This window comes from Thamnophis elegans, chromosome 2 (genome assembly GCF_009769535.1).
Source record: "Thamnophis elegans isolate rThaEle1 chromosome 2, rThaEle1.pri, whole genome shotgun sequence".
Taxonomy (NCBI): Eukaryota; Metazoa; Chordata; class Lepidosauria; order Squamata; family Colubridae; genus Thamnophis; species Thamnophis elegans.
This window is the reverse complement of record NC_045542.1, coordinates 135,497,830-135,511,489: the sequence shown is the minus strand read 5'-3', so window position 1 is coordinate 135,511,489 and position 13,660 is coordinate 135,497,830. Positions and strand designations below refer to the sequence as shown.

General features: G+C 39.7%; 1 protein-coding gene across 3 annotated transcripts in view; it reads left to right on the top strand.

The window, feature by feature from the left end:
• Nucleotides 1-13,660, top strand: part of SLC25A26 (solute carrier family 25 member 26) — a 241,107-nt gene that overhangs the window by 117,021 nt on the left and 110,426 nt on the right. For all 3 annotated transcript variants that reach the window (XM_032210169.1, XM_032210171.1, XM_032210172.1), the window contains 2 exons: nt 1,642-1,751; nt 11,613-11,717. In XM_032210169.1, coding sequence (XP_032066060.1) covers nt 1,642-1,751; nt 11,613-11,717 — 215 coding nt within the window. The remainder of the gene's footprint in view (nt 1-1,641; nt 1,752-11,612; nt 11,718-13,660) is intronic.

Sequence of the window (13,660 nt, the reverse complement as noted above, 5' to 3'; positions counted from 1 at the left end):
TTACTGAAAGCGGTTGCAGGAAAGCAAGGCGAAATCTGAGAAATCCCGTGCAAAGCACAAAGCAATTCTTCCATTTCCCCAACCCCAACATCACTGACTAGTCCACTGGCAGCCAAGGTAATGCCACAAGGTTGTTTTGAGAATGCTGAGGTGCTAGGCTGATAACAGTTCACTCTCAGGGCATGGCGACCTTGAAACCAGGCTGGAACTGGCTGGGAGGAAGTCCGCTTCATCTCCAAAGACAACCCCACTCCCTAATTCCTAAGCATTTTGAAGCAAAAGCATGCAAAAGGTGCCCACAAGCCTTTCTCCTACCACCACCACCACTTCCAACAGAATGGTTGGACATGATGATGGACCTGAGAATAGTTATAGCATCCTTGGATCATGAGATCACCATTTACGATTTTCCCAGGTGGTTTCCAACAAAATCAATGGGAGAAGCAGATTTGATTAACAACCATGGGATTCAATGACTCAATAGCTTTGGCAAGATAGATAGATAGATAGATGATAGATAGATAGACAGACAGACAGACAGACAGACAGACAGACAGACAGATGATAGATAGATAGATAGATAGATAGATAGATAGATAGATAGATAGATAATAAAATTGGGTGAGACTCACTTAACCACCAACCACCTTGCTTAGCAATGGAAATTCTGATCCCAATGGTGGTTATAAGTCAAGGACTTCCTGAAGTTAATTGTATTAAAGTAATATTACTGCCCATCTCACTGTAGTGACACTAAGCAGCTACGTAATGCTAAAAACATCGTACAAAATAACAAGAGAAACCAATATAGCAATATCAATAGCAGTAGACTTATATACCGCTTCATAGGGCTTTCAGCCCTCTCTAAGCGGTTTACAGAGAGTCAGCATATTGCCCCCAACAATCTGGGTCCTCATTTTACCCACCTCAGAAGGATGGAAGGCTGAGTCAACCCTGAGCCGGTGAGATTTGAACCGCTGAACTGCTGATCTAGCAGTAGCCTGCAGTGCTGCATTTAACCACTGCGCCACCTTGGCTCTTACCATGAGTAAGAGTACTATGTACTCTTCAGCGGAAGGGTGTTCTTCCGATCCAGGACCTCACAGCCTCCACATATCAAAAAAGCATCATATGATTGTCCCCCAAATGTCCAACTTTTTGTTGGTTGGTATTTGTTTTATTTCCAAGAAGACAATCATTTGACTTTTCTAGTTGGCTTATCATGTTTCCCTATTTTAAAGTGGTCATTTTTAGTTTTATCATTGCTGGATCCTGCTGACTTGTAAAAAAAGAAAGGTTGTGTTACTAAAACTCCATCTCTAGAAGATTGTGTGTTAAATAGCGGGGGATCTAGTCATCTTGGTTGTTGGATATATCAGACAATTTGACAACATGAAGAGGATTATTACAGAGATGGCTTGCTCCCTCACAAAATGACTATATCATAGCAGCATGTCTAGTTTAATAAAACTGGAATGGAGAGAAAGATGCATGGTACTATGGAAAATATTTGTAAATATGATGATTTCTGCAAGCAAAGGGGACCATCTTCTTTCATATTTACTGTCTATTATACAAACATTGTATGCAATCATAAGGAATCTTAGGGGACTTAAAGAGACATTCTATCTTGTGTTTCAGCTGCTGCCTTTTTTGTCACTTATGAATATACGAAGGCTGTCCTGCGCACAGCTGATTCTCCATATTTTTCTCCAATTATTCACATGATGGCTGCCTCCTTTGGAGAAATAGTAAGTAAAACTTTTGTTGTTGTTAGTTACGAAGTTGTGTCTGACCCTTCATGACCCCATGGACTATGTTCCTCCAGGCCTTCCTGTCCTCCTCTGGAGTCTAGGACTGACCGGTTAGTGAAATGTGCTTAAACAATTGAATTGTTATGATTTTTCCTACCTTCTGGAGTAACTGGGTAGTAATGTATAAGATAATAATGATTATATAACAAAAATAAATGGCAGCTACAAAAATGATATATACTGTAGCTTCAGAACTACATGACATCTCAATACCAAATAAAGTAGATACAATTGTAGAAGATAACTAAAATTCAATAGCATTAGGGCCAACTGTATCTTCTAGAAGAAGGATCCATAATTGTGGTTCTTCTATGAAATGGCCTCATCTTAAATCACTACCCTACAAGGTACATTAGCATAATAGTACAATAGCAGTAATAAAACACGGATTTATCAATACAGAGAGAGACATATACGTATATCTACTGTACCCTTACAATAGGGTTGAAGCTGTTAAGAGTATGGTTAAATCAATTCACACAATTCCATCTGGAATGGCTGGTTGAATAGGCTAGCTCAGTGTTTTTCAACCTCAGCAATTTTAAGTTGTGTGGACTTCAGCTCCCAGAATTCCACATCCAGTGGAAGAATATGCTAGTGGAAGAATTCTGGGAGTTGAAGTCCACACATCTGAAAAGTTATTGAGGTTGAAAAACATTGGCCCGATTGAAAACCTGCAATGCCTCTTCCTATTAATAAGGCTACCTGTAATTTGGAAAATAACTGTGTTAAAGAGAGATGTATGGATCTGTTTCTTCCCACCGCCAAGCATCCTTCAGGAACCCACCCACAGTATTGTCCACTTCAGCTTATTGAGTACCAATACTACTGTCAGATACTTGCCTGGCCATTTAGTTAGAATGGGCAAATGGTAGATGGGCTATAGTTTTTCTTCTCTAACTTACTGGTTGCAAATAGCTGAGCCAGGAACTTGGAGCCATGGTTTGCTGGTCCCAGAGCTGGCACTAGTGGGTGAGAGTTTCTCATTCCCTTCTCCCCTGCCAAATGCTATTGAACTGTCTTTGATTGATTCTTCTTTGTGTTCCAGCTTGCAACACAAAAGGGTAAAAATTGTAATTATAGCTTTATTGATTAGTCATTAGACTTTAATCAAGCCACAACCACAGGGAAAGGCTATTATTTGGTAAGCAGGCTCAACTTTCAGCACGGCTTCCCTCCCCACACTTAAATTGTTGTTGGACTGTAACAAATGGCTGGTATGTAGATATGTAGTAAGGTGCAGGCAGAAGCTTAGGTTCCTATGAAATGGCTCTTCTATGTTCTCAGAATGTCGAGGGTATTGCAAAACCATGGTCTTTATATAGATTGCTCTGATTGAGCTGAATAGGATAGTAGGCACTTTTATTGACAGCTCCTTGTGGATTCTCATCAGGAGAGAGCTGACTTCTATCTTGCTGCTTTCTGTTGGAGAAGCAGGCAAGTGGTCCTTGAAGCTGTTCAGCTACCAATTGTGATGCTCTGTTTTAAGGAGGCTGCGTGGCTGAGTGATCCAGAGCCTGCTTTGCCTACAGAAGGTCCCAGGTGGCTTGCGATCAGCCTGCAACCCAGACAATCATTTCACAGGTAGTCCTCGACTTATGATAACAATTGAGCCCAAAACTTCTGTTGCTATGTGAGACAATTGTTAAATGGGTTTTCCCCCATTTCATGCCGTAGATGTTAAAGTGAACCCATACAGTTGTTCAGTTAGTAACACAGTTGTTAAGCGAATCTGGCTTCCCCGTTGATCTTGTTTGTCAAAAGCTAAATCGCATGATAGCAATAACACTTAGCACTTACACTTACTGTGTTTCCCCGAAAATAAGACAGGGTCTTATTTTCTTTTGACCCCTGGAAAAAACTCTTGGCCTTATTTTTGGGGAGGTCTTATTATTATTATTTTTTAAATTGTTTTTTTTTTTTTGGTCTTATTATTTTTGAGGTGCAGAAGGCGGTGAGTGTCGTCACCTCATGGCTGCTGCTTTGTTGCAATATTTTCAGGGAGGGCTTATTTTTGGGAGTGGGCTAATTTTAGCATATATGCTCAAAAGCTCGATTGGCCTTATTATCCCGAGAGGTCTGATTTTCAGGGAAACAGGGTATATACTGCTTCACAGTGCTTTACGTAAACCCTAAGTGGTTTACAAAATCAGCCTATTGGGTCCTCATTTTACCCACCTTGGAAAGCTAGAAGGCTGAGTCGACCTTGAGCCTGGTGAGATTTGATCTGCCAAATTGCAGGCAGCCCGCAGTTAGCAGAAGTAGACTGCAGTCCTGCACTCTAACCACTGCGCCACCACAGCTCCTGATCCCAGGATACTGCAACTATGAACACTAAATAGGTTTCACTAAAACTGGTGAACCTAAAAAAACTGGTTCACTGAATATGAACCAGTTGCTGAGCATCTGAATTTTGATCACGTAATCCTGAGGATGCTGCAATGGTTGTTAAGTGTGAAAAATGGTAATGTCACTTTTTTCAGAGCTGTTGTAACTTTAAATGGTCACTAAATGAATGTTTGTAATTTTGTAAGTCGAGGACTAGTGACTAGCTGTAGTCACTATAGATACTATAGTTCTGGGATGGCAAACCTATGGCATGCGTGCCACAGCTCGTACACAGAGCCATTTGTCAGGGCATGTGAGGCATTGCCCTGTCAGCTGGCCAGCTGAGTTCAGCCTTTTTTAAAGACATTTTTCGCCCTCCCCAGGCTCCAGAGGCAAAAACAGGGGCTTCAGGAGTTTCCCTGAAGCCTCCGGAGCACAAAAACCGGCCCTCGTAGAGCTGGTTTAAGCCCTCTGGAGCCTTCAGGGAAGCCTCCTGAAGGTCACTGAAGGCTCTGGACGACCAAAAATTGGCCCTACGAGATAACCGGAAGTGATTTCCGGTTTGCTTGTAGGGTCATTTTTCGTCCTCCGAAGCCTTCAGGAAGCCTCCTGAAGGTCCCTGAAGGCTCCAGAGAGCCTCCGGGGGGAGACTTTTTTCTGCCTCCCCAAGCTCCTATAAAGCCTCTGGAGCCTGGGGAGGGAGAAAAAAGCATGCAAAAAATGGGGGAAGGGCCTGTCATGCGTGCATGCACGCTGGGGGGTCACGTATTGCATTATAGGTGCGGCACACCCACGCACAACCCTCCTGCGCTCCCCTGCTTATGACACGCGAGCCAAAAAAGGTTCGCCATCGCTGGTATAGTTACATGAGTTAACTCTTTCATTCACAATATAGCTTGGTTTTGGATTACTATTTTGTATGACTGCAGGGTTCATGTTTCAGCGTACCTAAACAAAATGAGGTCTTTTTTTAAGAATAACCTGTCGACTGCTTTTTTATTCATAACATATACATATACATAATTTGTAAAAGGGGGAGGAGAATTTGCTGCTTTTTCTTTTCTTTCAATACCCAGCCAAGCTGGATCCTACATGTTAAATGTTAAATTTAATTGATCACTTTTTCCTCCTCTTTTGTACACTGTTTTTTCCCCCTTTTGTTGCTGTTGTTAGGATTAAATGTATCCATTTGTTTTATTTCATTTTGTTTCTTTTACTGTTTGTATTTTATTTTTCATGGTAAAACAATATTAAACAAAACTGTTAAGGGTCTATTAATTAAATAATTATTATTAAACAAACGTTGCATTAGTCAACGTTTATCTGTCTGTCAGACCTTGAAGTCATCTTTTACATTTGGGCCTTCAGCCCTGCCATATTTTGTTCTGTGGGAAAATGGGAGGGGGGATTATATAGAGTGTGGATGATATATAGTCAAAATAACATTTTTTTCTCAGAAAGTTAAGGTCACCTTACCCTGCAGCTGCGATGAGGTGACTGGGAGGCATCTCCAGTTTTGGATGGTCCTGATTGGAGCATATGATGGACATCCAGGTGCTGGGCAAGGACTTGAACTTTCTTTTGGGTGGGGAAAACCTGGAAGCTTTCAGATTTGGCTTTTCCCAGATGTGCCAATATGACATCTCTAATAAAATAGAACTTTGAGGAAACTCAACCCTCGGAGCCTTCTTTCGTTAGGGGTGTTACTTGGAAATCCGACACTGGCTTGAACAAGATCCTAAGACTTTTAAAAGTATGATTTATATGCCATAATGGCTGGATTCACATGCTTCTCCAAACCATAATGTAGCCTGCTTTGGTTTTGAATGTTGCATGAACCTCAGCTGCATAAATCGGATGTCCATGATCCAATGTACAACAAAGGGACCGTTAGGACATGAGCAGTGACTCTTAAATGAATCACAGCAGGTTCTGAAATATTCATAAACTGTTGGGCTTGTTCATGTTATAAAGATGCTAGGATTCTGCCAAACTCCTGTGCAAGAGAGCAGATAACACATTGTTAAAAGTGCTGGGGGAGGGGGAAAAATGAGATTCTGCCTCTAGAACCTGGTGGAGAAAATGAAGGGCAGTTATATTGGGAGGAAACTTAAATTACAGCTGCAGCTTGAAATTGCTTGTAAATCAAGATGAATGGAAGCAGAGAGTTACAAGCAATGCCAGCAGATTCATCACACAATTAAAGGCTAAACCAGCAAATTAAGAACTGTCAGCTATCTGAGCAGCTGCCCACATGGTTTTCATGGGAATTATATTCAGGCACGTTCCCTTTCTGTTTTTTTTTACTACCCATATTACTTTGGTTTATAGGATTTACTATGCTGTGGATGTTGCTGTTTCATCCTAACCCCCAAACTCCAAGAGTTTTGGTCAAAGGGATGAACAGGTAGTAGGTACAGGTAGTCTTGGGTATGTAGTAGACATGGATATATATATTTGTAGATTATTTGGAGATTGCAGCCCTGGTTCAGCAGTAAACTTCATATCCTTGTTTCCACACCCACCCATCCTGATTTTTCCTGCTGTAGCTGTGACTTAAGTCTTTACCCCCTCCCTTACAATTAGCATTTTCAAAATTTATTTTTTTGTGATTGGCCTTTTAGTTTAATTCTCAGAAGAGCTATTGGACTGTGATCCCCAGCCTTCTTCATCCAAGGACCCTTCAAAATTGTTGGGGCCACAATTCTCAGAATAGCTAAGCTAGCTATATTGTCTGCCTGCCTGCCTGCCTGCCTGCATGAGATAGATAGATAGATAGATAGAAAGATAGATAGATAGATAGATTGATAGATAGATGATAGAACTTCTTCTTGTGCCATATCCGTCATCGGACATTGGTGATCATGTTAACAATCCTATTTTTGTCAACAGCGCATGAAAAAGTGCTGCTAAATTTTGTCCAAACCAGCCCCTTAGGTTTTGACGCCATGATGTTGTTCTTCTGCCTGGACTTCGTTTGCCTTCAATTTTTCTCTGGAGGATTAAATGAAGGATGCCGTATTTTTCTGGGTGTCACATCACATGTCCAAAATATTCTAACTTTTGCTTTCTAATGGCTTTGATGATTTCCCTTTGATTTCCCAGGCAGCTTATCACCTACTCATTTCTGATTTTGTCAACCCAGCTTATATTTAACTGCCATCTGTAAATCCACATTTCAAATGGTTCTAGTCTCTTCAAGTGGTTTTCTCCCAGAGACCAACTCTATACTCCGTAGAGCAGGATAGAAAAGATGTAACATCTGACAAGGCTGATTTTCAGTCTTAGGCTTATGTCGTGACTGCAGAAGACCTTTTTCATTTTGAAGAATGCTGGTCGAACTTTCTATATCCTTGTCTTTAATTCACTGATCATATCCCAGCTTTCATGTAAATTAAAACCGAGGTACGGGATCCTTTCAACTTTTTCTAGTGGTATTCCTTTCGTATTTATCAGTGGTAAGTTAATGGGTTATTTGCTGACGACTTTGATCTTGGGTTTTGAGGTGTTAAAATGATAGATGGATAGATGGATGGATGGATGGGTTTTGAGGTGTTAAAATGATAGATGGATAGATGGATGGATGGATGGATGGATGGACGGACGGACGGATGGACGGATGAATGGACGGACCTAAGGTTCTTGTTTTTAAGGTTTCTTCCAGGTTTCAGGTTTAGCTCTTCTCCCCTCCTCCAAGTTTATTCTTAAAATGATCGCCTTGTGAAATGTGTTGGACTGAGTGAACCAATGGACCTCCATGGTTGCGAGGAGAGCCAGCTCCAGGTTCACAAAGACCACAACTACTAATGCAGACAGCTTATTACTTCGAGAGGAAGGATTGCTTCACTCTGGCAATGTCAGGACAGAGTGTGCCCATTTTTGTCTGGGTCATGAAGCAGCAGCTTCATTGTTAACTTTCGCATCATGCTTTCTGATCACACCTCAGTCTGTCTCCTCTGATTAGGTGATGAGTTCGTGTGATAAAAAAAGAATGATTGATGATACTGGCCTGTGATAAGAAGTTCACACCAAGCAAGTTAAATGATAAAAATTGACTGATGAAAAACTGTGTTTTTGAGGCTTACCTTTTTTGAAAAGATCTTGGTTTTGGGGCGGTCATTTTGTAGCAGGTCCAATCTTCTGAGTGCTAAAGTCTAGGTTATAGTCACTCATAGTGAGTGTCCATGGAGCTCAAGATGAAGTGTGCTCCACCAAACCAAACAGAGGAAATGATTGGAGGGATGAGGAGTAAACATATTAGAATGGAATGGAATGGAATAGATACAGAATGTGTCTTTGGTGCATATGCTCTCAGTGTACATAAAGAAAAATAAAATAGAATACATTCATCAAGAATACAAAAAGGTACAACAGTGATAGTCATAGGTTACTAATAAGCAATCAAATCATACTAGGAAACAAATAAAACAATATAAATCATAGAAATACAAGCAACAAGGTTATAGTCGTAAGTGGGAGGAGATAGGTAATAGGAAGGATGAAAAGAATAATAGTAATACAGTCTTAGTAAATAATTTGGCAGTGTTATGGGAATTAGTTGTCTAGCAGAGTGATGGCATTGGGGGAAAAACTGTCTTTGTGTCCAGTTGTTCTGTAGTGCAGTGATGTTTAACATATTATTGTAAAATATCATATTTTTGAATCCAGAAATTAAGGGACTACATGACTGGTAACACAACAATGTTGAATTTTCTGTCCTTTCAGTTATTGGGGTGAGATTTGTAAGGGATTTAAAGGGGAAAATGGATGGTTTGAAACATTGTAAACGCTTACTTTGTCCCTTACTTTCTACAGAAAATAATCTAAACAAAATAACAGAAAGCCACAGAGGCCACATGGAACCTTATTTGATCTTCTAAAGTAAGCTGCCAAAAATTCAGCAGAAAAACTACCTATTTTCACCTACTTTCTACAGAAAATAGGTGAAAATAGGTAGTTTTTCTGCTGAATTTTTGGCAGCTTACTTTAGAAGATCAAATAAGGTTCCATGTGGCCTCTGTGGCTTTCTGTTATTTTGTTTAGATTAATTTCACTGCCTGGTTCCCACAGTGAGCAATGCAATTCAGATCTTTCAGTTATGAATCTTTCTAATGTATAGCTAGCCCTTGACTTACAACAGTTCATTTAGTGGCTGAAGTTACAACAGCACTGAAAAAACAGCACTTGAGTTATGACCATTACAACAGCATGTGAGTTATGACCATTTTTCACATTTATGACCATTTATGTTTCTTTAAGAGCCACATGATGAGTCAATTCCTTGATATTGGGTGAGAGCAAGGAGCAAGGGATTGCGAGACTGGGTGGGAAATTGTCATGGACTGTTCAAAATGGCCATCATATAGCAGCAGCTCAAAGCAACCACAGTGCCCCCGAATTTAATTCCCCCAGGAGTTACAGGTCTCTGATTTCAGATGCATTGGATCCTTCTGAGCCCTTTTTGAGGTAGCTTGATTCAAAAATTCTTGCCCTGTGATGCAGTGGTTTGCCCAGTTAATGGTAATGACAAGAGTTTTAGTAGTATCGAGGTGGATGTAGATTACAAAACTTGTGAGTTTTTCCCATTGTCCCTGTAAACATTTGAAAGAGTTAGTGTCAATCTTTCCGTAAGAAAAATAGACCTGTATCTATGAAGTACTACAGTCTTGATCGCTAGATGGCAGTATTGACTCATATATTAAATAATGAAATGTTTAAGGCAACAGTCAAAAAAAGGAAGATAGGAAAAAAAGCACCTGAAGCTATAGGTATTCATTCAATTCATATAAAATTGCTTCAGAAGACAATATAAGGGATAATAGAGTTAAAATGCAAGATTTTGGTTGAGCATCAGAAAAAGATTCTTATTGGTACGAACTATTTAAAGGTAAAACAGACAGATTTGGAAGATAGTGATCTTTCTCTTCCTCTCTCCCTCCCTTCTGTCTCCCTCCCTCCCTCTCTCTCTCTTGCTGAATGACTGTCTGTCAGGGATGCTATTGTAGATTCTTTGATTGGGCAGGGTTTCATCTAGCTCACCTTTAAATCCTTTCCATTTTATGTTTTTATGACCATAGTAATGCTTAATAACATTTGTCAAAGAAAAATATCAAATAGAAAAAAATTAATAGGGTGATGGGTTGATTACTATGCAAACGTTCAGCGCAGGGAAACTCATGTTTTCCATCAGTCATATAGGGAATAAGATAAGCGGCCCAATACATGTAGAAAACCTATTGAGTATTGACTTTCAAGAGTCCTCAAGTAACTATCTGGGTCAAAATCAGTGGGAATAATTCATTTCTGTAGGTAGCCTGGAGGTTGAAAGCACACAGAATGACTGCTCTTTGCCATTAGATCTTTATGACATATATACAATAAATTAAATGCAGTCAGCTGAAGAGTTGTGATGTAAGGTGAAGTTGTCACCGTTCTATTGTGAAACTCAATTCATCTTGACAAACCTATAAAAAGAGAGCGTTCTGCAGAACCAACTTGAGAAGAGGAGGTTGAGGTTTGTTTTTGCTTGTTTTGTTTGTTTTTGGAACACCAGAATATGAATCACATGTGGGGAGGTGAGATGTGTCCATGGCCAGAGAGGGGAGTAGTCTGAGATCAGGTTCTGGACAAGGCTACCCAATACACTCACTGTGACATATTATTTACCAGTGAAGAAAATGGAGCAGAACAGAATTAGAATTAAACAGAAATAATAGAAATAGAAATAATAAAAATAAATAGAAATAATAGAAATAGAAATAATAGAAATAGAACAGAAAACATTTTATTCAGCTGTGTGATTATGCACACAAAGAATTGTGTCTCCGTGGCAGAAGTTCTCCATGTAAATGCAAAGTAGCAGAGTAATAATAATCATAATACGATACCAATAAGATGGGGTGGTAGAGAAGATGAGAAGGATAATGATTACAGCCATACAGCATGGAAAGTATCCTTAAGCATAAGACAGTGCTGTGTGAATTAGGTGTTCAGCAGAGTGATGGCATGAGGGAAAAACTGTATTTGTGTCTAGTTGTTTTGTCCTAAGGGGAGGAATTGAAACAGTTTATATCCAGGATATGAGGGGTCTGTAGATATTTTCTCAGCTTTCCTTCTGACACCTGACTTCTCTAGTAAATACTGTAGTACAATACAATACAATACAATACAACGCAACGCAACGCAACGCAACGCAACGCAACGCAACGCAATGCAATGCAATACAATACAATACAATAGCAGAGTTGGAAGAGACCTTGGAGGTCTTCTAATCCAACCCCCTGCCTAGGCAGGAAACCCTATACCGTTTCAGACAAATGACTATCCAACATCTTCTTAAAGACTTCTTAAAGACTTTAGTGTTAGTCTTCCATTGCTCACATTAAGGCCACAGGTTTCATGGCCACTGCAATCCTTGCCAGGCCTTACAGCTCCACCAAGGTCTTACTCTAGATTGTTATTTCTCCCCAGGTTGCTTGTCTAATACGAGTTCCTGCTGAAGTTGTGAAACAAAGAGCACAAGTGTCCCCATCTACCAGTACCTTACGAATCCTTTCCCAAACCGTCTATGAAGAGGTAAGTCAGATGGGTCTCTAACTTATTGGAGCTGATGAATAGTATATTCAGGAAAGTCAATAACTTTGAAGGGTTGAAGGATACATCATCATGAGGAGATATTGTGAACACTTTTGTAAAATGGAGATGGGGTGATTTGGCTATTTACAACATGGCTGCCATGAGTTAGATAACCATCTTCAAAGCACCAGTTTGGTGGAATTTTTACTTGCACCCCTTCTAGTCCTCCTCCCACAGGTCAGGCTCGTCCTACTTCTGCCAACCTATTCTAAACGGGTTTACAAAGTTCTCAAACTGTCCCTTGAAAAATGTTTATATGTATCTGTCTCATTACAGAGAGATCTTATTCTTTAAGTGTTCCATTGGGGCAGGTACTTCCCAGTTCTCACTTTCTGCAACTTGCAGAGAGTTGAGACTGGATACCTTAAAGTTGCTAAGTGCACAGCCTTGGTCAATGGAGGCAATTTATGAGAGAGACTAGGGAGGGAGGAGAGAGAGAAAGAGAGGAGAGAGAGAGAGAAAGGGAGGAGAAAGAGATGAGAGACAGAGAGAGGAGAGAGGGAGGTATGAGAGAGAGAAAGAGATGAGAGAGAGATGAGAGAGAAAGAAAGAAGGGAGAGAGCGATGAGAGAGGGAGAGTGTGTATGTGTGTTCAGTGAGATATTTAGAGAGAGAGAGTGTGTGTTCAGTGATATATTTATTCCTAACTTTCACTTAGAGTTCCAAATAAGAATCAGACGTTCTGTCAGAAATAAAGCATTACTGGTTTAACAAAATACTGTAGGCACCCACACACTTGTACACATTTATATCTCCAGTTATCTTTCGTCACTAGAAGTGGCCAAACACCAGTATGAGAGAAAGGGAAGCTCTTATCCAGATAACAAACACTTTCTCTTCTCCAGCTTTTACAGTTGTCATTGCTGGGCCATTCATGGATTAATTGCTGATAGTTCATTTGTGTCTTCCACTGGCTTCCTTAGAGATGTTTGCTTTTATGCTTTTCATGGAGTGCATATGCGCATATATTTTCAGATATGGAGACTCTCTTTGTCTTATGGTGACTGCATAATGGTGTTGGCTCTAACTTTCCAGAAATTTTATTTTTCTTTTTTACAGCAGATGGGGACACTTAGCTGAGGCAGCTATCTTAAAGGGTTTTTTTTAAAAAGAGTACTTAAATGGGGAATTCTTGGCAGTAAAAAAAAGATGCTGGGGACAAGCATTGCAGGGCTTCATAGTGTTTTTATTTTTAATTAGAATTTAATTGGAATAAGTTAACTCAAATAACTTCTATTATGTTATTTATTTTAATCATATAATTATTACAATTATTTTAAATTAATTAAATTGTTAAGTATTATTTAAAATAATCAAGCATTTTAATTATTACATTGGAAAGTAACTGACAATAAAAACAAAACAGGAAATGTGACACTTTCATGACAATGACATCAGTATAGTTTTTTAAAATTTATTTTAATTCATTAAGTTTCTTTGCTGCCCATCTTGCTGTTAAATCTGTTAAAAGCAGTATATTTATTTTTTTCCTAAATTTAAGTTATAAGTAGTCCTTGCTTAACAACCAGTCACTTCATTATGATGAATACCTCAAAAGTTACTTGTGACCCAGTTTCGGAGTTTTGATGGCAACACACACACACTCACGCACACACACAGTCACATGACTGCATTTTGGGCACTTGACAACCAGCTGACCTTTATGGCTGGTTGCAGCATTCCATGTCACATTTACAAGGTGCCTTTTTTGGCTGGTCTCCCCCCCCCAAAAGAAGCCCATAGTAATGCAGCGACTCACTTAATGATTGTGATCTTTGTTTAACGACTGCGTTGTTTGCTTAATTACCTGGTGCTTGCTTAACAACCACCACTGAAAAGTTTGTAAAATCAGGTTGGTCACCAGGGTGCCTCAATATACAACC